This window comes from Dreissena polymorpha, chromosome 14 (assembly GCF_020536995.1).
Source record: "Dreissena polymorpha isolate Duluth1 chromosome 14, UMN_Dpol_1.0, whole genome shotgun sequence".
NCBI lineage: Eukaryota > Metazoa > Mollusca > Bivalvia > Myida > Dreissenidae > Dreissena > Dreissena polymorpha.
The window spans coordinates 21,437,804-21,465,246 of record NC_068368.1 but is presented as its reverse complement, the minus strand read 5'-3'; the positions used below and the strand labels follow the sequence as shown (position 1 = coordinate 21,465,246).

The following is a 27,443-nucleotide window of genomic DNA, read 5'->3' as shown; positions in this document are numbered from 1 at the left end:
TTACATCTAAAAAAGTATTATATGATTTTGTTCTTTTAATTTGATTGATTATAAAGAGTTATATCAAATTTAGTATTTCCCTAATCATGCAGTGGACTTTTCGTTTGGAACAAAAAGGCTAATCAGTTTATTTTCCCCATTTCATGAAAATGCTGATAAAATTCCCAATTCCAAAGCCATGGGCTATCGTCCCAAAGAGTGGAAAAAAAACCTGAATCTATCTTAAACTTTGTGTACTACTTCAAATATTTCCTATATCCTTTGACATATTTCTTTAATATGTTGCATACTTGTTAACCAACATGACCCAAACCTATAAACAAGAGCAGACCACTGTATCAAGCATTTTTACATATTTATGGCCCCTTTTACATTTAGATAATTGAACATTTTGCTTAAATTGCCATAACTTCTTTATTTATGATCACATTTTATGATTACTTTGACAAAACAACACCACTGAATACTACAATGGATTCCACCCAAACAATACCCCACGCCCCTACCCAGAATCCCTCCCCCCCAACCTCCCCCCCCCCATTTTTTTTTTTAAACATCATCTAATAAATTACCACACCCCACATTATTCCCACCCCATAATTTTTCTTTTTTCCTTTTTTTATTATTGAAACATCGTCTAATAAATTACCACACCCCACATCACTACCCCCCCCCCCCCCCCAAAAAAAAAAAAATTTTTTTTTTCCTTTTTGTATTTTTGAAAGATCGTCTATATATTATTGAATATGAACAATTTCCCCATGATGGCTTATGTTATACTGTTAAGCACTCGAATAGTCGAGCACGCTGTTCTCTGACAGCTCTTGTACTTTTAAATGCCTTCCTGCACCTAGATTTTTTCCAAATTTACCTAAATGTTAAATGAGTTATAACTTAATACAAATATAAAAAGAAAACAATAGGTCACCATTGTCGTTTGTTCACAAATGCTGTTTTACGGAAGGTATTAAAATGCAATTTAAAACACAGTGAAAACCATGTACATGGTGCAGGTCAAAAAACATACTAGTACATGTATTGCTGTATGCCAATGAAAATGTAGATTAAAATGCAAATGAAAACACAAATTATGTGTAGCAAGATGAATAAAAGAAGAATACAGTAAATAACTGAAAACAAGATGTATACAATATATAAGAGGGGTCGTCCAACAGATTTAGGCATGTATTGAAGCTTGTCATTAAATACTTAAAAATTAATGCTTTATATTGAAAATTTTTAACATTTGAACTAAAAATCTCCGGTAAAAAAACAAGAATACAATTTTTTAAAAAGGAAAATAGTAACCTCAACAGGGCTCGAACCACTGACCCCTGGATTCTTGGAGTAAAAAGCCTACCGCCTTTACCACTAGACCATCCACGCTCATATTGAGAGCGGATGTATTTTTTACCTATATAAGCAATCCTTGTAGTTTCCCAAAATATCGTTTCGCGTCGATACAACGCTTTATCTGTTGTACGGTCCCTTTAAAGGGGCATATCAAAAGTATTTCATTTTTATGGACAAAAACTGTCCATTTTTTGTACCTTGCGTTCATTTTAAGCATGTTTTGTTGTTCTTTCGTTCTTACATTGTTTACATTCTTTTTTATCCAAATATCCAAAATATATAACACTTATTTTGCAACCAGTGTTTCAGTAAAAAAAATATTTGCTCTAAACTAAAATGCCGCGTACGTCCTTAAAATTACAGGAAAGGCCTTGGGTGACTCTTTCAAGGTTGTTCTCATCATTCTGGTCCATTGCATAAGAATGTAAAGCACCTGAGCTAAAAAAGAAAAAAAAGAAACATAAAAACACTTGTTAGAAACTACAAGGGTCAGGGCTTAGGTATCTGGTGGGTAAAATTGTTTAGTGGTCCTCTTCTTAGTTTGTTCAAGTTATGCTTCAGTAATCAAAAATGACACTGCCTCAAGGGTCCCATGATTTATTTAGACTTATATAGCAAATGTTTAAATGATCTTACTGGGGTTAACATTGGCCGTGCTATGGGACAATCTTGTTTTCTTTATATGTATTCAACATAGTTCTTTCAAGGACAGAAACTGGTTTGTCTTGAAGAGCCCTATCATTTCCATGACCCCAACATCATATAAATGAATGGTAGAGAGTATTTGTTAGTTTCAGTAGATTTTTTATTTCAATTGATAATTGATCAGATATTTTTTTGTTTACTAGTAATGCATGAAGTACCAAATAATTTTTAACCAGGCTTTCAACAAAGTTTAACATCCTTATTAATAGCTTGGGTATGGCGGGCATGCAGGCTACGTCAAAGATGTGGTTTCTGATCAATAACTTTAAATTGAATAGACAAATATTGATGAAACATTGGATATAGCCTCTCATGGCTTATAATAAGTTTATTTCTTCGTCATAGAAACATCTGATATTTGATTAAGAAAAAGTTTTCTTTCCACAAATTTAAATCACACTGTTACATCCAAGTCATGCAAATATTGGTCTCATGGCATAGCTAGCATAGCTAAAGTGTGCAAATATTGGTCTCATGGCATATGCGGCCAGCGTAGCTAAAGTATGCAAATATTGGTCTCATGGCATATGCGGCCAGCGTAGCTTAAGTGTGCAAATATTGGTCTCGTGGCATATGCGGCCAGCGTAGCTAAAGTGTGGAAATATTGGTCTCATGGCATATGCGGCCAGCGTAGCTTAAGTGTGCAAATATTGGTCTCATGGCATATGCAACCAGCGTAGCTAAAGTATGCAAATATTGGTCTCATGGCATATGCGGCCAGCATAGCTTAAGTGTGCAAATATTGGTCTCATTGCATATGCGGCCAGCGTAGCAAAAGTATGCAAATATTGGTCTCATGGCATATGCGGCCAGCGTAGCTTAAGTGTGCAAATATTGGTCTCATGGCATATGCGGCCAGCGTAGCTAAAGTGTGCAAATATTGGTCTCATGGCATATATGCGGCCAGCGTAGCTTAAGTGTGCAAATATTGGTCTCATGGCATATGCAGCCAGCGTAGCTTAAGTGTGCAAATATTGGTCTCATGGCATATGCGGCCAGCGTAGCTAAAGTATGCAAATATTGGTCTCATGGCATATGCGGCCAGCGTAGCTTAAGTGTGCAAATATTGGTCTCGTGGCATATGGAGCCAGCGTAGCTAAAGTGTGGAAATATTGGTCTCATGGCATATGCGGCCAGCGTAGCTTAAGTGTGCAAATATTGGTCTCATGGCATATGCAACCAGCGTAGCTAAAGTATGCAAATATTGGTCTCATGGCATATGCGGCCAGCGTAGCTTAAGTGTGCAAATATTGGTCTCATGGCATATGCGGCCAGCGTAGCTTAAGTGTGCAAATATTGGTTTCATGGCATATGCGGCCAGCGTAGCTAAAGTATGCAAATATTGGTCTCATGGCATATGCGGCCAGCGTAGCTAAAGTGTGCAAATATTGGTCTCATGACATTTGAGGCCAGCGTAGCTAAAGTATGCAAATATTGGTCTCATGGCATATGCGGCCAGTGTAGCTAAAGTGTGCAAATATTGGTCTCATGGCATTTGAGGCCAGCGTAGCTAAAGTATGCAAATATTGGTCTCATGGCATATGCGGCCAGCGTAGCTAAAGTGTGCAAATATTGGTCTCATGGCATATGAGGTTAGCGTAGCTTAAGTGTGCAAATATTGGTCTCATGGCATATGCGGCCAGCTTATTTAAAGTGTGAAAATATTGGTCTTATGGCATATGCGGCCAGCGTAGCTAAAGTGTGCAAATATTGGTCTCAAGGCATATGCGGCCAGTGTAGCTAAAGTGTGCAAATATTGGTCTCATTGCATATGCGGCCAGCGTAGCAAAAGTATGCAAATATTGGTCTCATGGCATATGCGGCCAGCTTAGCTAAAGTGTGCAAATATTGGTCTCATGGCATATATGCGGCCAGCGTAGCTAAAGTGTGCAAATATTGGTCTCATGGCATATGCGGCCATTGTAGCTAAAGTATGCAAATATTGGTCTCATTGCATATGCGGCCAGCGTAGCTTAAGTGTGCAAATATTGGTCTCATGGCATATGCGGCCAGCGTAGCTAAAGTATGCAAATATTGGTCTCATGGCATATGCGGCCAGCTTAGCTAAAGTGTGCAAATATTGGTCTCATGGCATATGCGGCCAGCGTAGCTTAAGTGTGCAAATATTGGTCTCATGGCATATGCGGCCAGCTTAGCTAAAGTGTGCAAATATTGGTCTCATGGCATATGCGGCCAGCGTAGCTAAAGTGTGCAAATATTGGTCTCATGGCATATGCGGCCAGCGTAGCTAAAGTATGCAAATATTGGTCTCATTGCATATGCGGCCAGCGTAGCTTAAGTGTGCAAATATTGGTCTCATGGCATATGCGGCCATTGTAGCTAAAGTATGTAAATATTGGTCTCATTGCATATGCCGCAGCGTAGCTTAAGTGTGCAAATATTGGTCTCATGGCATATGCGGCCAGCGTAGCTTAAGTGTGCAAATATTGGTCTCATGGCATATGCGGCCAGCTTAGCTAAAGTGTGCAAATATTGGTCTTATGGCATATGCGGCCAGCGTAGCTAAAGTGTGCAAATATTGGTCTCATGGCATATGCGGCCATTGTAGCTAAAGTATGTAAATATTGGTCTCATTGCATATGCGGCCAGCGTAGCTTAAGTGTGCAAATATTGGTCTCGTGGCATATGCGGCCAGCGTAGCTTAAGTGTGCAAATATTGGTCTCATTGCATATGCGGCCAGCGTAGCTAAAGTGTGCAAATATTGGTCTCATTGCATATGCGGCCAGCGTAGCTAAAGTATGCAAATATTGGTCTCATGGCATATGCGGCCAGCGTAGCTTAAGTGTGCAAATATTGGTCTCATGGCATATGCGGCCAGCGTAGCTTAAGTGTGCAAATATTGGTTTCATGGCATATGAGGCCAGCGTAGCTAAAGTGTGCAAATATTGGTCTCATGGCATATGCGGCCAGCGTAGCTAAAGTGTGCAAATATTGGTCTCATGGCATATGCGGCCAGCGTAGCTTAAGTGTGCAAATATTGGTCTCATGGCATATGCGGCCAGCGTAGCTTAAGTGTGCAAATATTGGTCTCATGGCATATGAGGCCAGCGTAGCTTAAGTATGCAAATATTGGTCTCATGGCATATGCGGCCAGCGTAGCTAAAGTGTGCAAATATTGGTCTCATGGCATATGCGGCCAGCGTAGCTAAAGTATGCAAATATTGGTCTCATGGCATATGAGGCCAGCGTAGCTAAAGTGTGCAAATATTGGTCTCATGGCATATGCGGCCAGCGTAGCTTAAGTGTGCAAATATTGGTCTCATTGCATATGCGGCCAGCGTAGCTAAAGTATGCAAATATTGGTCTCATGGCATATGAGGCCAGCGTAGCTAAAGTGTGCAAATATTGGTCTCATGGCATATGCGGCCAGCGTAGCTTAAGTGTGCAAATATTGGTCTCATTGCATATGCGGCCAGCGTAGCTTAAGTGTGCAAATATTGGTCTCATGGCATATGAGGCCAGTGAAGCTTAAGTGTGCAAATATTGGTCTCATGGCATATGCGGCCAGCGTAGCTAAAGTGTGCAAATATTGGTCTCATGGCATATGAGGCCAGCGTAGCTAAAGTGTGCAAATATTGGTCTCATGGCATATGAGGCCAGCGTAGCTTAAGTATGCAAATATTGGTCTCATGGCATATGCGGCCAGCTTAGCTAAAGTGTGCAAATATTGGTCTCATGGCATATGCGGCCAGCGTAGCTAAAGTGTGCAAATATTGGTCTCATGGCATATAAGGCCAGCGTAGCTAAAGTGTGCAAATATTGGTCTACTGGCATATGCGGCCAGCGTAGCTAAAGTGTGCAAATATTGGTCTCATGGCATATGCGGCCAGCGTAGCTTAAGTGTGCAAATATTGGTCTCATGGCATATGCGGCCAGCGTAGCTTAAGTATGCAAATATTGGTCTCATGGCATATGCGGCCAGCGTAGCTAAAGTGTGCAAATATTGGTCTCATGGCATATGCGGCCAGCGTAGCTTAAGTGTGCAAATATTGGTCTCATGGCATATGCGGCCAGTGTAGCTTAAGTGTGCAAATATTGGTCTCATGGCATATGCGGCCAGCGTAGCTAAAGTGTGCAAATATTGGTCTCATTGCATATGCGGCCAGCGTAGCTTAAGTGTGCAAATATTGGTCTCATTGCATATGCGGCCAGCGTAGCTTAAGTATGCAAATATTGGTCTCATGGCATATGCGGCCAGTGTAGCTAAAGTATGCAAATATTGGTCTCATGGCATATGCGGCCAGCGTAGCTAAAGTATGCAAATATTGGTCTCATGGCATATGCCGCAGCGTAGCTTAAGTGTGCAAATATTGGTCTCATGGCATATGCGGCCAGCGTAGCTTAAGTGTGCAAATATTGGTCTCATGGCATATGCGGCCAGCGTAGCTAAAGTGTGCAAATATTGGTCTCATGGCATATGCGGCCAGCGTAGCTTAAGTGTGCAAATATTGGTCTCATTGCATATGCGGCCAGCGTAGCTAAAGTGTGGAAATATTGGTCTCATTGCATATGCGGCCAGCATAGCTTAAGTGTGGAAATATTGGTCTCATTGCATATGAGGCCAGCGTAGCTTAAGTGTGCAAATATTGGTCTCATGGCATATGCGGCCAGCGTAGCTTAAGCCCCGCCTGGGCAGTCTGGTCAGAAGCTAAGTTTTCCGCTATAAAAATCACCCAAGATAAGACTGAAGATCACACTGGAGCTACCCTGGCAGCATATGGCATAAGAATGATTGTTTCATAGCGAGGGTCTTTAAAAATCTCTTTGTGTCTTTAAAATGGATCATCAAACCAATAGAAAATTGAAGTGACACTGTGCTTTTAATAGCAAACTGTCAAATGTTTGTAGTTTTTTCTGGCTTGCCGGAAAGATTTTCGGACAGGCTGGCCATGTACCTCACACATATGTGGCTAGATAATAAAAGGATTTCCCTTCTATCATGGACACTATACTAATACGGTAGTATTGTCTCACAATACAACACAATAGGCATTTACCGATAGGTTTTCATTAATTTCTATCCCTAAAATTTGTGTTATTGGATATCTAGAAAGCAATAATATTTTATCAACATAAAGCATTTATTTATGTCTGACTTTTTTTTGTAGTACATTCCTGACCCTGAAAGTCTTGGGGATGATATTTACTTGTATTATGTAGTTGTAACTGGGCAAAAATCTGTGTCTATGTTTCCTATGAACAATTAAACATGCAGAGAGTAATCCGCATTTCCCTACACTGATTAGTGTAACATTCTATACTACAAAGACGGTTAATAATGACCTTCTTAACCAGCAAGGACAGTCAAAATCCATCTTGTAATCAGTGTTGATACTATATAATAGTCAGAATAGTCACAATTTCAATCCTAACTATTTTAGAATTATGTAATTATGTGCGCTATGAAATGGTTTAAATCATGTGAGTAAAGTGCCATCCCAGATTAGCCTGTGCAAGTGCCATCCCAGATTAGTCTGTGCACAGGCTAATCAGGGATGACACTTTGCACTGTTATGATATTTTTCATTCAACAAAGTGTCTTCTTAGCAAAATTCAAGTTTTTGCGTAAAGTTTCATCCCAGATTAGGGGACTGCACAGGCTAATCTGGGATGACACTTTACCCACTTGCATTAAACCTCTTTTTCTCAGAGCACGACCCATATATTTATTTAATAGTTTACATGTAAATATTTCTCCTGTTGCAGGCTCTGGATGAAGAGACCCAGGAGAACGAGGGACTGGATCTCACTCTGGAGGAACAGATGATGGATCTCCTGCTAGACGACAAGAAGGACAAAGAGCAGGCCCTGAAAAAGTCCTCACAGATATTCCAGCCCGAGTCACTCAGCACCAAGGTAATAATATGAGGTTTGTTCTGGGAAAGCAGGGCTTAAGGCATGTATGTCAGGTACAACTCTTTCCGTTTGGAGTGAATTTTGGGAAAAACATAACTTTAAAACATTAGGCAAGAATTTTTTTGTCCCCTACCGGTTTCACCGGAGGGGAATTATGGTTTTTGCTCTGTCCGTCAGTTCGTTACACTTTTCTGGATCAACCGATAACTTTAAGATCTTGATATTTTTTCATGAAACTTAAAACATGGATAGATGGCAATATGGACATATGCACGTCATTTCATTTTGTTCATACGTCAAAATTTCTGGTTGCTATGTCAGCAAATAGACTAGAAATACTGCTGAAAATGGTGGTTTTCTGGATCCTGCGATAACTTGAAAAGTTCTTTATATTTTTTCATGAAACATGAAACATGGATAGATGGCAATGTGGAAATTATGCACGTCATTTCATTTTGTTCCTACATCAAAAATTCTGATTGTTATGGCAACAAATAAAAAATAATTCTGACAATGGTGGAATTTTTGACAATGGTGAGGAACATATATTGCTTGACAATAGTCATGTTTTTACATGTTTTGCCTCATTCAATTTCATTTTATACGAAATATTGAAGGATGATAATATTGTATGTTATCACCGTTTTTTTTTGTATTTTGAACTTTCTCTGTACAGATGCAGGCATTATTGGATAAGATTCAAGCTGTGCATAGACCCAGTGACTTCAAGACCCGCTGCAAAAGGTAGACACCAGTGTTTTCATGACAAAACTTATAAAAGGTCTGATGCACATTTAATATGATCCATGCTCTATGAAACGAGGCTTAATGCATGTTTGTTAGCCTGTATGTTAGCCTGTATGTTAGCCTGTTTGTTAGCCCGTCCAGTTAGCCTGTATGTTAGCCTGTATGTTAGCCTGTCCAGTTAGCACAGGCCTATCAGGGACAGCAATTTTGCTTTTTGTAATTTTCAGACTGCACGGCCTTATCTGGGACAACACTTTATGCATGTGCATCAAGCCACATGTTGCAAAAGCATAGCGCAAATGTAATAGTGTAAAAGCACTGAGCTTTTTAATCAGACACAAAGCAAAACATTTTGGATGTTTTATGTGTCCTGACAAGAAGTGGAATTATTAAATTCATGTAGGTAAATGTAGACATTTAACATGCCAATCCATGTAGGGAAGTTGTCAATCTCATCTTTTCAAGTGTGCTTCTACAATAGCCCAACTAGTGTAAGTATTCCAATGAGAAAATTATGAATGTTTTCCTTCGTCCCATATAGTCGAGAAGAAACGTGGCTCACAGTACACAGTTGGGAGATTTTATTTAACCCTTTACCACTTAGATACGTATTGTAGTCCCTTATAAAGTAATATATAATTTAAGACCTTTGTTACTAGAATCCAGTTTTAAGGTTTCATTTCCAAACCTTAGATACTGTTGAGCAGCAAACAGCATAAAACCTTAACAGACTGCGAGTAACTCACAGGCTGTTTTGGTTTTATGCTGTTTACACATAGACATTTTCACTTTGCTTCTAAGTGGGAAAGTTAAATATGCTGATGTTGTTCTACATTGTATTGGGTAAAAGATGAAGTTTTGTCCATGCTAAAAATTTTGTTTCTATGGCAGTGTGTTTTTTTCATCATTTTGGGAATGGGACTGGTTCTTTTAGATTGGGCAAATCGAGTCGTTGTGACTAAAATTGGGAATTTAGTGTGTGTGTGTGTTTTTAACAAATAAGTGTATTCAATGTTATATTTTCTAAGGTTAAATTAGTACCACGTCTAAATGTTTAAATTTACTTACCAGTACATAAAAAGTGAAACCTTCAAATGGGATAGTTTGGTCCCATTTTGGAAAAATATATACCATTGGGGACAGCCCCAAATTTGAACCAAAGAAGCACACACTGCATGTGGTATATATTTTATTACTATTATTATGACAACAAAAAACAGCAAACAATCTAATCAAATAAACCAACTGGTGATATTTTTCTGCCCTCAGTGTGATTGTTTCCCAGTGGACAAAAATGCTGGACATCGTGGCCATGCACCTGAATCGTATGAAGATCCAGTGTACTGTCATACAGGGAAACATTCCACCAAAGAAACGCATGGAGTTTGTGGATCAGTTTAACAATGACCCTGCCGGGCCAGAGGTCATGCTGGTGTCACTGCGGGCCGGAGGGTGTGGCCTCAATCTGATTGGTGGAAACCATCTCTTCCTGCTTGACAGCCATTGGTTAGTTTGAATATCCATCTCTTTCTGCTTGACACCAATTGGCTAGTTTGAATCTGTTCCTGCTTGACAGTCATTGGTCAGTTTGAATGTTTCCTACTTATTATTATGATTGTAGTAAGTGTTCTGATGTATAGTTTTCATTTCTGAATGTAAAAATGGATAGTGGTTGATCTACTTAGTACAAAATGAGGGAAAAGAAGTAAAATATTAAGGACGGTATTGATATCTTTGTAATAGATAGACTTTAATGTAAGTTTAGGTGTTCGGTTATTCAATTTTCAAAATTCTTGTATATTTTTTGTATCAAACAATGTCCATGATCTGCTGAAGATACAAGTCTGTAGACGTGAGAAACAAACATACAGAAACTTAATCATTAAAAGTTTGTTACAATTCATCCAGATGTATGCTAAATATAAACGTTTTTAGCTGCATTGGTAGTTAGTTTTGAGGACTATGTTTTCATGTATTGTTGTTAACTGACATCTTTATGCGGATTTAAAGGAATCCTGCTTTAGAAGACCAGGCATGTGACAGAATCTACCGGGTGGGACAGAAAAAGAATGTGTACATACACAGGTATGTGACAGAATCTACTGGGTGGGACAGAAAAAGAATGTGTATATACTAGGGATGTCAACGAATATCCGAATATTCGGTCCCGGACCGAATATTCGGATACTGTTTTCCGAATCGAATATTCGGAAGAAAAAATAAAAAATCGAGTAATATCAAAGACTTTGTATTCGTAAAATTTGCTTCAAACATTGTCAAAAAAGTTGTTCCTCGTGTCATAATGTTTATTCCGGTAGGCGCGTTAATGCGTCGCTATGGTGATGACAGTATACCGGTCATAAATCCCGCTAACAAAGCCAGACATTATGATAGGTGCAAATCGCGTCGGCAATCAAAACACCGACCTGCACTTGATCCAATGACTCGAATTACATTTAAAATTATCAAAGATTAAATTAGTAAAGGAAAAGCCAACTTTGTGTAAAAGCAAATAAGACCGTATGGCAATTAAAACACCGACCCGTATTGATCTAATAACTCGAATTACATTTAAAATGATCAAAGATTAAATGAGTAAAGAAAGAGCCGACTTGGTGTGAAAAACAAAACAGATCGTATGGTTATAATCACGTTGTCCAATCAAAAAAGCTTTTAGAAAATAATTTACTCAACCTCTAATGAGTATTTGCGTATCGTATGGTCCAAACATTAATTAATTACTCAATATTCAATCAGGTATTATACTTAAAGAAATGTTTTTGGTATTTCACCCTCATTTAATTGAAAATATTATAATTGCTACACGCATAAAGTAAATATCTGTCCAAGCAGAATGCCACCTACGCCTTCCGCTGCTTGGAAGTATTTCACGACATCATCCGATAAGAAGTCGCCGATCCAAGTGTCTTTTAAAAGTGGCAACTTTAAAAGACTGACTGTTTAGTCTGTTAAACAGGTTCAAAGTGTGTTGTGGCTATGTACATACTAAGTAATTCGTTTAAGTTCAGCTTTAATTATATGTAGATCTAACTGTTTTGTCATGTAATTATTTTGTCGTCATGAATTATTATGTTTCTCGTTCTATTGTTGATGTACGATATTAATAGTTTAAAAACAGTTTTTGTCATTCAATTTTAACAATAAAAAGTAATCAACAACATCAGCTTCGAATAAACGACGGCAACGCTGTGTCAATATTTAAACACTTCCGGTGAACTTTCGGTAAAAACGAAAGTAGAATTCATGGAGTAATGGTACGGTAAACAAAGTTGACTTTTTTCCAACAGATGTTGACCGAATATCCGAATATTCGTTCGGAAGGGTGACCAAATATTCGAATACCGAAATCGGTATTCGTTGCCATCCCTAGTATGTACACAGGTATGTGACAGAATCTACTGGGTGGGACAGAAAAAGAATGTGTATATACACAGGTATGTGACAGAATCTACCGGTTGGGACAGAAAAAGAATGTGTATATACACAGGTATTTGACAGAATCTACCGGGTGGAACAAAAAAAAAATGTCTACATACACAGGTATGTAACAGAATCTACCGGGTGGGACAGAATAAGAATGTCTACATACACAGGTATGTGACATAATCTACCGGGTGGGACAGAATAAGAATGTCTACATACACAGGTACATACTTTGTCTGTTATGCATTTTAACCTCATGAAGTTGGAGGCACCTTCAGTTAGAGAGATTTCATTCAATGGAAAGATTTGTTATTCATAAACACCTCTTCGTTGTTAATCTGTTTTTTAAAGCTCATTATTTTGATTTTGGGATTTGTCTGTGGTTGACTGTAGGCTTGCTTGGATTTGATTTTGTGGAGCTACTGAATTTGATTTCTGAACAAAATTCAAAATGACAAATTCGGCTCACTTCTTGGATCAAGGAAACTTTGTCTATATAAATACAGTACTTTTCATTTGACTTTAATTGAAGTAATTTTAATGTAAATTGACACAACCTATATGAGACAATATGTCACATGGACGAATCATATGGCTACCTTAACTTTCAGTTTCAAGTTGATATTATTATACCCCACTTTTATTCACAATGCTAAACTCCCATAGGCCATTGTGAAATAGAAATACTGTCAGACTCAGCGGGAAAAATTTACTGTCCAAAAAAAAGCGTTGCCCGCAACCTTAGCAATCACATGCCACCAGCGGGAAAAAAATTACTGTCCAAATTATACTGTCGCCCGTAGCAATCACATGCAGAATGGTAAAAAAATTATACTGTCCCATTCGGTCATGCGCAGTACGCAGTTTTGCATTTCCGTTGTATTTGGATAATTAAAATATCGATTGCAGCAGAAACTGTGCTGTACAATAGATCAATGCCATTAATTAAGCTTGACAGGAATCATTAAAGAAATCAAATTAATAATAAGCGTCACCCTAACCTCAATGGCAACTTTAATCCAATGCGAATAACAATGAAGTTACAACGATATACACTTCCAGTGTTTGTTCTTAAAGTGCTATACATGACAAACACACAATCCGAAATATGTTTTGGATTTGTTGGATGCTTTAAACAAATATTTTACTGTTAAAAAACCACCACGTCCATATTGTTGTCCCAAAATGTTTCGTCACCGAAATGACGTCACACGAGTACGTCATAAATTGCGTAATCAAGTGATAAAATAAAATATGGAAAGCTGGTTCGGTAATATTATTTTTTTTAAATAATTGACGACTAAGAAAATTAATGGGATAAATCGATTACTAAGTCGGTTCCCAATAAAGCAAAGTTCATTTTGCTCTGCCTGAAAATATGAACCACTCAACGTATTAATGGTTGTTCGTTGCTGAAATTAAATACAATTATTGAATATTAAAATTGTTCATGGTTGATATAAATTGTTTATGGTTGAATAGTTTGTTCGGTATAATAAAATAAATATTACATGTCTGACAGGGTGACAGTAAATCTGTCAACTTTCGGAAAAATACTGTCAACCTTGGTTCGCCTTGGTTGACAGTATTTCCTCAAGTTGACAAATTTACTGTCACCCTGTCAGACATGTAATATTTATATAATGTAATACTTTTACTTATAGGTCAAAAACCATGCAAAGCACAGCTGTAAAACCATGCCTCTTTGTCAAAGCTGTATTGTGTGTGGGGGGGGGGGGGGGAATGAATCCACTTCAGTAAAACCTCTATTTATTTGCTGAAGTTGAATTATGCTGGACATTGTATAGTATCTGAAAACAGAATATTTTGTATGCCATACTTGCAGATTTGTTGTAATATTTAAAGTTCATATTGATATTTTAGGTGCTTGTGCTTTTATTTCAGGTTCTGTGATTCTGTTTCAGAATTTGTATGTGGATATTTCAGGTTTTTATGCAAGGACACAGTAGAAGAAAAGATTGTTCAGCTGCAGAAACGGAAGATGACCTTGGCACAGAATGTTCTTACTGGGTAAGTTGGTGTCAGTTGTGAAGCGTTCCCATGGCAACCTTTGCTTGCAACATCAAATGCATAAAGTATATTGAGAGTAAATTGCACTTGTTCTGTTCTTTTGTATTTCCCCTGCAACATGCCAATCTTGCCCAAACTGTAATTTGATCGTTTATCAGGCAATTTTTAGATCACTTGTCCAACGTTATGTGGTGCATGGATGTAAGCTAATTACCACTCTAGAGGCCAAATTGTTAATCCAAACTTAATTAAACTGTGTCAGAATGTTTATCTGGTCAAAGTTGGAATCTGGGACATAAAAAAACAATTGGGTCACCAAGAAAATTTGGAAAAACCTTGTAACCACCCTTAAGGCCACATTTATCACTCAATCCAGGGGTGTTGCGATGTATACATTCCTACTGTCAATTTAATCTGAAAAATCAATGTGTCCCTATTCAAAACTACTTTTCCAAAACACTATTTTAGTGAGAACAACAGCATGAACAGCAAAGTTTTTCATTTAACCCTTTTTTTAACCAACACTCCTTGTACAGAACTTAGGTTAGACGCTGAAATGTATACCTTGGCAATGGAAGTCACAGAGGATTACAAATATAATGGTCCTGACTAAAAACAGCCTGAAGTTTAAAAGGTCTAGAAAAGCCTAACACAGTCTTAACAATGGGTTTAAACAGCCCCTTTTTATACGCCTGTTGAAAACAGGACGTTTTATAGTTTTACTCTGGTGGGTGGGCGGCGTCCACAACAGTGTCCCCTCTCTTATTCAAATAGTTTTCATCCGATCTTCACCAAACTTGGTCAGAAGTTGTATCTAGACAATATCAAGGTCAAGTTTGAATATGGGTCATGCTGGATCAAAAACTAGGTCACGGGGTCACTTATTGCATTACAAGGATTTAGCATGGTGTCCGCTCTCTAATTGCAGTAGTTTTCATCCGATCTTCACCAAACTTAGTCAGAAGTTGTATCTAGACAATATCTAGGTCAAGTTCGAATATGAGTCATGCCTGGTCAAAAACTAGGTCACGGGATCACTAAGTGCTTTTCAAGGATTTAGCATGGTGTCCGCTCTCTACTTTTCTCTACTGAAGTAGTTTTCATCCGATCTTCACCAAATTTGGTCAGAAGTTGTGTCTAAATGATATCTAGGTCAAGTTCAAATATAGATCATGCCGGGTAAAAAACTAGGTCACAAGGGCACGAGGTCACTTAGTGCATTTCAAGCATTTATCATGGTGTTCGCTCTCTAATTGAAGTAGTTTTCATCCGATCTTCACCAAATTTGGTCAGAAGTTGTTTATTTTTTCATGAAACTTGAAACGTGGATAGATGGCAACATGGACATTATGCAAGTCATTTCATTTGGTTCCTACGTCAAAAATTCTGGTTGCTATTGCAACAAATAAAGAAAAATCTGACAATGGTGGAATTTCTGACAATGGTGGAGCCGGTAGGGGACATATATTGCTTGGCAAAAGTCTTGTTTTAACTGAATTTTAGACATTAAAAATTGATAAACGCTGCCAGCAATTTTAACAAGACAAAATAAAGATTTAAACTGGGTCATGTGTGTCTAAAAACTTAGTCAGTGTCAAATCTTAGAAAAACCTTATAACCACTCTGGAGGTCCTATGTATGACTTAGTCTTGATGAAACTTGCTCAGAATGTGTATCCAAACACTATCTAGGCAAAGTTTGAATTTGGGTTGGGTGGGTGTGTCCAAAAACTAATTCACTGGATTAAATATTTAAAAAAAAATTGTAAGAACTCTAGAGGCTTCATTTATGGCTCAGTTTTGAAGAAATTTGGGTAGAATGGTTGTCTTTACAATATAAAGACCATTTTGTAACCTGGGTCAAGTTGGGTCAAAAACTAGATCACCAAGTCAACTCTTCAACAATTTGTGTCAGTGAACTCAAGTGAACTCTTATTAAAATATTTTTTCTACAAATGATCACCATGTGGTGACAGCATGTCAAATGCAACACCTGTGTCATTATCTAAAAGGTCAAGGTCACATTTAAGAGGTCAAATATGTGCTAAGAACTGTTGTGCCTTAACATGTGTGTTAATAAAAAAAAATATCATTCTAATGTCATGTTGCTGTTGTGAAAGTTTATCCAACACATTTTTCTCCGTTTTGTGTTTGCAAAACTTAAATTCTTGATTAAAGTAAATGGCAGTCATTATTAAGAAAGTTTGTTAACTCATCTGCTGTTCAGGATTGGAACTCATTTCAGGCCAAACTAGATACAACTTCTGACCAAGTTTGGTGAAGATGGGATGAAAACTTCTTTAATTAGAGAGCGGACACCATGCTCAATGTTTAAAACACATTAAGTGACCTGTGACCTAGTTTTTGACCTGGCATGACCCATATTGGAACTTGACCTAGACATCATCAAGATACAACATCTAAACATTTTGGTGAAGATCGGATGAAAACAACTTGAATTAGAGAGCGGACACTTACTATGGACCGACCAACCGACAGACAGACAGACAAGCTCACTCCTATATACATGTACCCCCCTAAACTTTGTTTGTGGGGGTATAATTAATAAATTCCCACTACTGAAGTTAAACTTTACTAGTTAACTGAAATGGCTTCTAAGTAAATGTGGCTGATCAAATACAAATTCAGATCATTTAACACGGGAACAGATAAGGTCAACTACTCTCATGGCTTATATATGTTGTTCTTTTTCATAACATAGAGGATATTTACATGTATTTGATTTGGTGGAATATTGATTTTAATTCACGAGTGATCATATAAATAATATTTTCACTAGTGAAAATATATTTTGTCTACGATCCTAAAGGATTTAAAGTCCATATTCTACCAAATCCAACAAATGGTCTTCTTATTGCAAGGTAATGTGTCATATTTTTAGTCACACTCATTTGGGATTGTTCTGTTTTCAGTGGAGCGAAGGCAAACACCAAACTAACGTTGGCAGATTTACGTATGCTGTTTGGAGTGTAGAAACGATGGTGCTGCTGGAGCGAAGGCAAACACCAAACTAACGATGGCAGATTTACTCTTATTGTTTGGAGTGAAGAAAACAATGGTGCTGCTGGAGCATAGGCAAACACCAAACTAACGTTGGCAGATTTATGTATGCTGTTTGGAGTGTAGAAAACAATGGTGCTGCTGGAGCGAAGGAAAACACCAAACTAACGTTGGCAGATTTACGCATGCTGTTTGGAGTGTAGAAAACAATGGTGCTGCTGGAGCCAAGGCAAACACCAAACTAACGTTAGCAGAATTACGTATGCTGTTTTGAGCGTAGAAACAATGTTGCTGCTATTTTTACATAGTTACACTTAACTTACATTTATAGACTGTGAAAGGGCAGTTATGATATGAGTCGTGTTCTGAGAAAACTGGGCTTTATGCATGTGCGTAAAGTGTCATCTCAGATTAGCCTGTGCAGTCCACACAGGCTAATCAGGGACGACACTTTCCACCTAAACTTGATTTTCGGTAAGGAGGGACTTCCTTAAAACTAAAAATAACATAAAAGCGGAAAGTGTCGTCCCAGATCAGCCTGTGCGGACTTCACAGGCTAATCAGGGACGACACTTTCCGCCTAAACTTGATTTTCGGTAAGGAGGGACTTCCTTGAAACTAAAAATACCATAAAAGCGAAGTGTCGTCCTGTGCGGACTGAACAGGCTAATCTGGGACAAAACTTTAGGCACATGCATTATGCCCAGTTTTCTCAGAACACAACTTACACATGTAAAGCTCATTTATGAACTTTTACTAGACAGCAACATGTTCTTATACAAAGTATGTAAGAATGAATTGCTATGAATAGATAATGATATTTCCTATATATTACGCATACAAATTACATGTTCACTCGGTGTTGTGAATCTCTGGTAGATGACACTTGTAACATGAAATGTTAATAATGTTCCAAATTAACTTTATTGATAGTGTCATTCTTGTGTCTTGAGCACAAAATGTTTCGTGACTGTAATTAAATTTTAAAGTCCTGTGCACAGGGACCAGTCCAAAAAAAAATGGGTAGTGTATGTACACTACCCATTTATTTATATTTTTTTAACTGGCCCCTGTTGTCATGTGTAAATAAAGCACCAAATAAGAAAGGTTGAGCTTGGTATAATTAAAGACCTTATTTCATGTGTGAGACACTGCCATGAAAAACATGGATTTTAGATACAAAATTTAAAACCAATACAACAGTTTCATAATTCATACAATTGTGACATTTCATCTAATTCAAACTTCAAGACATGATTAACAATAGTATAAACATTCCATACCTTTGTTAGGTAGCTTTAAGTAACTGCCATTTATTGTTCGTTTTTTTTTGTATTCTCGAAATTAAATATTTGTATTTTATTTCTCATAACAGTTAATTTATTTTATGAAACTGAGCAAAGACACATGATATATACTTTTGTTTCATACAATACATACAATACAAAGTGTTTTTTCAATTAACAATTGTGTACATTAGATATGTATGAGCTATATTGTATAATTGGTTTTAGGTAACTACATGTAGTACTATATACATCTAAATCCTGCTTATTAATAAATCTTCTATATACAGACATTCACCTGGAGTTGTCTCTGCTGTTGTCCAATCTACAGTTTGAATACAAGCATCCTGTATAGTGGTTAATAACCCTGTACCACTTATATATCATTTTGAGGCATGTCTAGTCCCACAAAAAGTTATATTTAATTGTAGACGTTTCTTACTTAATTGAAGTGTAAAGGCTTCATTTTCAACCTTTAGATACTGATAAGCAGCAAACAGCATAAAACCTGAACAGACTGTGATGAGCAGCAAACAGCATAAAACCTGAACAGACTGCGAGTTACTCGCAGGCTAAATCATTGCCCCCTGAAAATATGTCTTGCACATGTTCACTCCATGGTGAAAAAGTATTTAAAGTTGCATTTGGATGGCTTGAAGGATGTGTAAGAAATGTTTGACAAACTTAGAACATTTCATGCTTCTGATATAAAAAATGCACATGTTCGAGTCATAACTCGGAAGGTGTGAATAACTGGACATGAAAGTGTCCTGCAAATATTTACTCTGTAGTAAAGAAATAGTTCAATTTCAATTCGAACCTTTGAGAAATGTTGATAAAATTCACAATTTTTTAAAACGACCAAACCCACGCAAAAACTGACAGCACGACTCCATTATCCACCCAGTCAAACTTTGTAGGTGTGTAATTACATGTTATATTGGCATATTTTTTAAAGTATGGACTATATTTGGTTGTATTCATTTTGAAAGGTTGGACTATGCTTGATTGCATTCATATGGAAGTACAGACTATGGTTGGTTGTATTCATACAGAAGTATGGACTATGGTTGGGGGTATTTAGGTAAAAGTATGGACTAAGGTTGGTTGTAATTCATATGAAAGTATGGACTATGGTTGGGTGTACATATGAAAGTATGGAATATGGTTGGTTGTAATGTAATCATGTGAAAGTATGGTCTATGGTTGGTTGTATTCATCTGAAAGTATGGACTATGGTTGGTTGTATTCATATGGAAGCATTGACTATCATTGGTTGTATTTACGTGAAAGTATGGATTATGGTTGGTTGTATTTATATGAAAGTATGGACTATGATTGGTGGTATTTATATGGAAGCAAGATCTATTGTTGGTAGTTTTCATACAACAGTATGGCCTATCGTTAGTTTTATTGATATGAACGTATGGCCTATCGTTAGTTTTATTGATATGAAAGTATGGCCTATTGTTAGTTTTATTGATATGAAAGTATTGACTATCAACGTTTGTAAGTAGCAGTAATCATGTGAAACTGAAAGTATGGACTATGGTTGATGTTATTCATATGACTGATGGTTGTTTTAATAGCTTAATTACGTTACCTGATATCATATGCTATTTACTCTGATAGGATCGTAATTTATCTGGAATTTTTCGCATGAGGAATCCCACACTTTTGAGAAACCCGTCAGGTAGGTCAGAGCGGTCATATTAGTGCCGCGTAGCCGCATAACCAAAACGGGACAATACCCATAATTCACTCTTATTCCGGATGCGATATACAACGGCCGACATTTTATTATTAACTTAATTGTTGCTTCTGTTTCGCTGGATTCTTCTGTTTAACAGAATAGAGAAGTTTTTGTATTGCGTTAAAACATTCTCCGTATATATATCCGTGTATTTCTGTATCGTTTGGTGTATTTGTTTGTTTGTTCAAGGCAAAGTATGCCTCAAACACGTGGCTCATGTGGACACACAAAGGCAGCATGGGACAACCATGGTAGCTGCCTGTCGTGTGCAGGATGTACCCAGGATAACTGCTGCCCTTCCTGTGAGCATTGGTCTGCAGATACCTGGGCCATTAAGCGTCGACCCTTCAAGAGTCGTGGACGCAACAAGAATAGTTCAGATCAAAGTAGGGAAAGTTCCGTGTGTCGGGACTTTTCACCACACGATCTTGACCATATGCCACCAGTAGCTGCCAGGCATCGGTCCCTACCCCGTGACGACACCGGACAAAATTTGCCCGGTCCGTTCATCGGGAATGACCAGTTGACCGGTCCGGAGACGTCACCGGTCAACATTGACCGGTCCGGTCACCGGTCATGCTATGACCGGTCAACGTCACTGACCGGTCCGGTCACCGGTCATGCTATGACCGGTCCAGTCACTGGTCATTGACCGGTCCGGTCACCGGTCATGCTGTGACCGGTCCGGTCACCGGTCATTGACCGGTCCGGTCACCGGTCATGTAATGACCGATCCGGTCACCGGGTTTCGGTCTGTGCCACAGACCGTTCCGGTCACCGTAGATGTTGACACTACCTTGTCAGTACTCCACAAAGGTAGACGCAGCCGCGTTTCTACTGTGAGTCACAGACGTAAACGTGTAGTGTCTGATGTTTCCGACTACTCCTCCACCTTGGGCTCGTCGTCGTATGACTCATCGTCTACTTCAAATAGCCCTCATCATTACCGGAGGGGATGTCGTTCACGCTCACCTAGTGTTTCTCGGCGTAGATTGCCTCGTAAAGAGCGATCACGCGAGCGCTCGGGGAGACGTTCGATCAGGAAACATCATTCCCAGCGCCGCCGAACAGTGTCTCGGCGTCGCAGGGATAAGGGACATAGACCTTCCTCTATTAGGCGCTCTCGGACTCCTAGGTCCCCTAGTCGATCCTTCTCTGAGGAATCTATTGACACCCTTCCACGTGTGTCGGCCTCTATTTGTGCCTCAACACACACTTCAGCCGTTCCTACAACCACTGAGCATAATTTGTATTCAAACAATAGTTTGCATACATACCAGGCTCAAGGTACAGGGGTTAATCTAACCACTTCGGCTGCGTTTTCAACCCCACGGGTCTCTTCCACATTGCATAGAAGTATACCCCGGGCTGCCGCTACACCATCAAATCCCAATACTTTGTGGATCCAACAGTCGCCGGGAATCTTTGTCCCTTTTTCGACTGATCCTTTACCAGCGACCTCTGGTATTCAAAGTGAGTCTGCTGACTTGATCTCTGAGAGACCTAACTCACCAGCTATATCTTTGATGGTGCCGGAAAACGATTCTCTCATGATAGAAGCGAATGAATCTATTATTCCTTCTCCTATATCCACCGGTTTCAATCAATCCAATGCTCCCGCAGATGGTTCGATTGAGGCTGGTTCAGAGTCTTATGAGGCCGAACTTTATTATTTGGCCTCCATCAATCAGGTATACGAACTTATGTTCAATACCTTAGATTAGGACTTCTGCCCCCGCCCTTCCTTGTCTCTCACAGGATCTGCAGTTACCGTTACAGAACAGGTAGCACGCAGACGAGAGCCCGGCAGGATAAGTAAGGCTACTTCCCGAGTGGATCTACGCCTTCCTATTGGCTCTTCCACAATGGCTGTTTTCCAGTCACTTGAACCAGCCAATAAACCTTCGCCATCTCCATGGAAAGCCCCTAAGGAGCTGACGGAGCCTAAACAGATGGACAGGCGGGAAAAGTTATAAGGCCCCGGTACCCGACCCTGCTACCGGTTTGGACCTTTCCAAACTTCCGGTTCCTGATGCTGACATTAGTAAGCTGTCACTTACAATGCCTTCATCATCTACCCATACATCAGTCCCTCTTTCCCTGTTGGAAAATTGGGGGCTGAGAGAACGCCGTTCCATAGGTCTGGCTAACCAGCTAGATCTCATGGCAGCCACAGCCTTAGACTTGGTTTGGGAGCTCTCTGATTCAATCCCAGAGGAGCTCCGGGCCTTGTTGATACATCTTTCACGTACTACGCAGTGTTTATCTCACAATGCTGCGTCTTCTATGTCTGAGATGTTAAGGCTTCGGAGAGACCTCATCCTCTCTTCCTTGCCCAATAATTTCCTTTTGGAAACAGGCGTAAACTCCCTTCGAACTGCTCCTCTAACAGCAGAGTCTCTTTTCGGAGGGAGGATACAGTCGGCACTTACTGCTGATCGTGAAGATCAGATACATGCCTCCTTAGCTAGGAGCAACTCTGGCCAGCGCCCTGTGGTTTTTAAGCGCCCTGCTTCTAAGCCCCCAGGAGCCCCACCGGCCAAGAACGCTAAAAGGGACAGTTTCCCTACTAAGCGTCCGTCTGCTCCACGTCAGCCCACAAATAGGCCTCCTTTTCAAAACAGAACAACTTCCTATCGGAAGCCTTCTGTAAAACAAAATTGGAGTAAGGGCAAACCCAATGCGGACAAGAAGTCATTTAATCCTTCTTCCGGCAAGGGTGGACCTCCGAAAGGTCAGCCCTAGGTCATACCCCTTTCTACCACCACAACCTATGATGCCGGAGGTACCAGTCGGGGCCAGACTTATGCACTTCGCAAATCGATGGCTCCAAATAACTTCGGACGCGTGGGTTCATTCTCTTGTCACACAAGGCCTCACTTTTCAATTCGAAAAAAGGCCCCCACTCTCTCGCGTCCCAATAGATCTGGTATCTCCGCATCCACAACTTCCAGACTCCATTCTCGGACTCCTGGAAAAACAGGCGGTAGAAAGGGTTCACGACCATTGTTCTCCAGGATTTTACAGTCACCTTTTCCTTGTTCAAAAGAAAAGCGGCTCCTGGAGACCAGTCATAGACTTAAAAGTGTTCAACACGTTTCTAGTCAAACCTACTTTCAAGATGGAGACTCCTGCCTTCATTCGGCGCTCCATCAAACCCATGCAATGGGGGGTTTCCTTGGACCTGGAAGATGCATACTTTCATGTTCCTATCCATCCCAACTACCGGAAGTACCTGCGCTTCTCCTTTCGAGGCCAGGTCTACCAGTTTCGGGCGATGCCCTTTGGATTGGCCACGGCTCCACGAGTTTTCACCAAACTCATGGCCGCAGTGAGCGCACACCTCGGATTACACAGGGTTCAACTGCTTCAGTATTTCGACGATTGGCTCTTACACCAGCTTGATCGTCAACTGCTTCTGCTACACCTAGAGTTCTCTTGGAAGGAGCTCCTCTCTTTAGGACTCCTCAATGTAGCCAAGTCAGACCTCATTCCCTCTCAGGATTTCATATTCGTGGGAATGAATTTTCTGACCCACATCAATCGGGTCAGGGTCTCACCGCAACGTATATCAGACCTCCTTTTGAAGGTCAGATGGGTGCTGTCCCAATCTCATATCACAGCTCAAGATTTCCTCTCACTCAACGGTATCCTGAGCTCTGTAGCAGACTTCGTGCAGTTGGGACGTCTCTTCCTACGTCCTCTTCAGCACTATCTCTCAGCTCGATGGAAATGGTCTCCAGACAATCTGCTAACACAGATTCCCATCCTTCCGTCCTTAGTCCCCCACCTTCTATGGTGGCTAGACGAGGAGACTCTGTTGGCAGGAGTACCGCTTCTTCCCCCGCAACCGTCTTTACATCTCATAACGGATGCGAGCATGGAAGGTTGGGGTGCTCACCTGGAACCCCGCAGCCTGACATTATCAGGATTGTGGTCTCCTCAGGAGTCTCTCCTGCACATAAACAATCTCGAAATGCGAGCAGTCTTTCTAGCTGTTTCTCAATTCCAATCACATCTTCGGGACTCCTGTGTGATGGTATCGACAGACAACACATCAGTCGTGGCTTACATCCAGAAACAGGGCGGGACACACTCTCACTCCCTGTATCTGGAAACAATGAAATTACTTGTTCTTTGCAAGAGCCTAAACGTCTCTCTCTTGTCCAAACACATACCAGGTCGTCTCAACGCCCTGGCGGATGGTTTGTCTCGCAAACACCAGTTACTTCCATCAGAGTGGACACTTCATCAGTAAGTGGCCAATCAGATATTCCTCACATTCGGTTATCCACTGGTCGACCTGTTTGCGACCAGAGACAACCACAGACTTCCTCTGTATGTGAGTCCAGTGTACGAACCAGCAGCGTGGGCGGTAGACGCGCTTTCGTTCGATTGGGATCAACTGGACGCTTACGCTTATCCCCCACCCATTCTAATTCCCCAAATCTTAGGGAAAATCAGGATGAGCTCTTGCCGGATCCTCCTGATAGCCCCTTGGTGGCCCAGGAGATCCTGGTTCAACGACCTTCTCGGTCTCCTGTGCGAATTTCCCAGGGAACTCCCGCACAGGTCAGATTTACTATCTCAGAGAGGCAGACTTCACATGGATCCAGACATGTTCCACTTACACGTCTGGCCGTTATCAGGCAATCCCTGCAGAAGAAACGCTTTTCTGTCAGGGCTTCAACGCTCGTTGCCTCTGCAAGGAGAAAGTCCACCAGAGCAGTCTATGATGCTCGCTGGAAACTCTTCTCTAATTGGTGTGTTCGAGGGAAAATTGATCCCCTCAATCCCTCTGCTAGACGCATAGCGGATTTTCTAATCTATCTCTTTGATGGTAAGAAACTTTCTCTTAGCTCCATCAAAGGATACAGATCTGTGCTTTCGCATACCTTGGCTTTTCGTAAGTCATCACAAGTATGTGCTGACCCAGCCATTTCGGAACTGATCCGAGCCATGGAACTTAAACGTCCTGTGTCTCGTTCTCTTACCCCCAAATGGGATTTGGCTTGTGTTCTTGGATCGCTTATTAAAGCTCCCTATGAATCCCTTAATCAGGCTTCTTTACAGTTCCTAACCTGGAAGACCGTTTTCCTTCTTACCATGGCTTCATCCAAACGTAGAAGTGAAATTCATGCTTTTTCTATCGAAGAAAGCCATCTTCGTTTTGATTCCTCCGATGGCTCTGTCACCTTGTTGTGTCAGCCAGGATTCCTTGCTAAAAATCAACTCCCCTCAATGGCTTCTAAACCCTTCAAGGTCCCAAGTCTTTCTAGAACTTGTGGTAATGAAGATGAAGATAGACTCCTCTGCCCTGTCAGGTCTTTGAAGTTCTATCTTAGTAGAGTTAAGTCTATTCGAGGTTCTCGCAAGAGACTCTTCATTCCCTTAAAAGGGGGGGGCGATGTGTCTGCGGCTTCTATTTCCCGTTGGGTAGCCTCGACTATAAAAAGGGCTTACTCTTCTCTTTCTTCAAGGGATTCATCCCTTTTTAAGATTAGACCGCATGAATTACGAGCAATGTCGGCTTCGTGGGCATATATTAATCATACCCCACTCTCTGACGTGCTTCAAGCTGCTTTCTGGAGGAATCAGACTACTTTTTCATCTTTTTATCTTCGTTCTCTGGAGTGCCAACAGGACAACTTGTATTTGTTGGGCCCCCTTGTGGTTGCACAAACGGTAGTATCTTCTACGGCATAGGTATATTACGCTTATCCGTGAATTAAGTTAATACCGTAATAACGAAGATTAGCTGAGAACCCGATATATGGGTTCCGCTGTGATGGGGAGATTTTCGCGAACCTTCCCGCCTCAGCTGCAAATTCAGCATATGATATCAGGTAACGTAATTAATCTATTAAAACAATTTTTTCTAGTAAAATTCATTTTAATTAGTAATTACTTACCTGATATCGGTAAGTCCCACCTCCCACCCCGCTCTTCGTCTAATATTTCATATTTTTTATTGGAATAAGAGTGGATTATGGGTATTGTCCCGTTTTGGTTATGCGGCTACGCGGCACTAATATGACCGCTCTGACCTACCTGACGGGTTTCTCAAAAGTGTGGGATTCCTCATGCGAAAAATTCCGGATAAATTACGATCCTATCGGAGTAAATAGCATATGATATCAGGTAAGTAATTACTAATTAAAATGAATTTTACTAGAAAAATTTGTATTTATATGGAAGCATGGACTATTGATGGTAGTATTCATACAAAAGTATGGCCTCTCATAAGTTTTATTGATATGAAACTATGGACTATGGTTGGTTGTAAATAGCAGTAATCATGTGATACTGAAAGTATGGGCTATGGTTGATGTAATTCATATGAAAGTATAGACTGTTTGGTTGTACCAATAGTAAGTCTAACATGTTTGTAGAAGTGATTATTTCAAAGCTGCTTGATATTCAGTGCATTAGTAGATTGTAGTGATTGCTGTCCTTGACTTCACAGAGTATCTTGCATTTGGGTATTCAGCATTGTTTAACATAATATTCTGATAAAATGTCTGCAGAAGACTAATCCCTAGGCACCAACTTTACCCATTTGCATGCTGGGAAATTTGTTGTCTGCTAAAATGTTGTCTGCTGAATTTCTAACATTAGCATTTAATTCGATTTTTTTCCAAAGAATACTATCAGAATAGCAAACAGTTTGGATCCTGATGAGACACCACGTACTGTGGCGTCTCATCTGGATCCAAACTGTTTGCAAAGGCCTTCAAAATTCGGTTCCAGCACTGAAAGAGTTAATGATGAAGTCAATGGTCAGTAACTCCTTTAAATTCTCCACTTGTACTTTTTTAGGAACATATCATAAATGTTTATGTGTTGTGAGCTAAACAAATTAGTCTTTACCTAAATTTGTCTGAATATCTTTGATAAGACCAGGCCTATCTAGTGTAAGTATTTCCTTCATGAATTTCATGAGTTTTGTGAATACAGCTCAGATAAACCTATTTATACCTAGTGGACTCTCCCATCCTTCTAAATTGGATCAATTTATTTCCAAAATTAGGGATGTCTAGTATATTTATTTCTATATTTAGAATGTTTCTGACAGAAATTCCTTAAAGCAAACAGTGCAGACCCTGATGAGACGCCGCATCGTGTGGCATCTCATCTGGGTCTACGCTGTTTGCCAAGGCCTTTTTTCTAGACGCTAGGCATAAATGGGTTAAATTAGTGCAGTTAAAAAGTTCATGAACAATGGC

At 39.9% G+C, this 27,443-nt stretch overlaps 1 protein-coding gene across 1 annotated transcript in view; it reads left to right on the top strand.

The window, feature by feature from the left end:
- Window positions 1-18,759, top strand: part of LOC127858164 (transcription termination factor 2-like) — an 84,724-nt gene extending 65,965 nt beyond the window's left edge. The window contains exons 17-23 of the mRNA XM_052395132.1: window positions 7,787-7,936; window positions 8,613-8,680; window positions 9,953-10,189; window positions 10,694-10,768; window positions 14,075-14,158; window positions 17,091-17,154; window positions 17,231-18,759. Of these exons, the coding sequence (XP_052251092.1) occupies window positions 7,787-7,936; window positions 8,613-8,680; window positions 9,953-10,189; window positions 10,694-10,768; window positions 14,075-14,158; window positions 17,091-17,151 (675 nt within the window). The 3' untranslated portion in view covers window positions 17,152-17,154; window positions 17,231-18,759. The remainder of the gene's footprint in view (window positions 1-7,786; window positions 7,937-8,612; window positions 8,681-9,952; window positions 10,190-10,693; window positions 10,769-14,074; window positions 14,159-17,090; window positions 17,155-17,230) is intronic.
- Window positions 18,760-27,443: the final 8,684 nt, after the last annotated feature.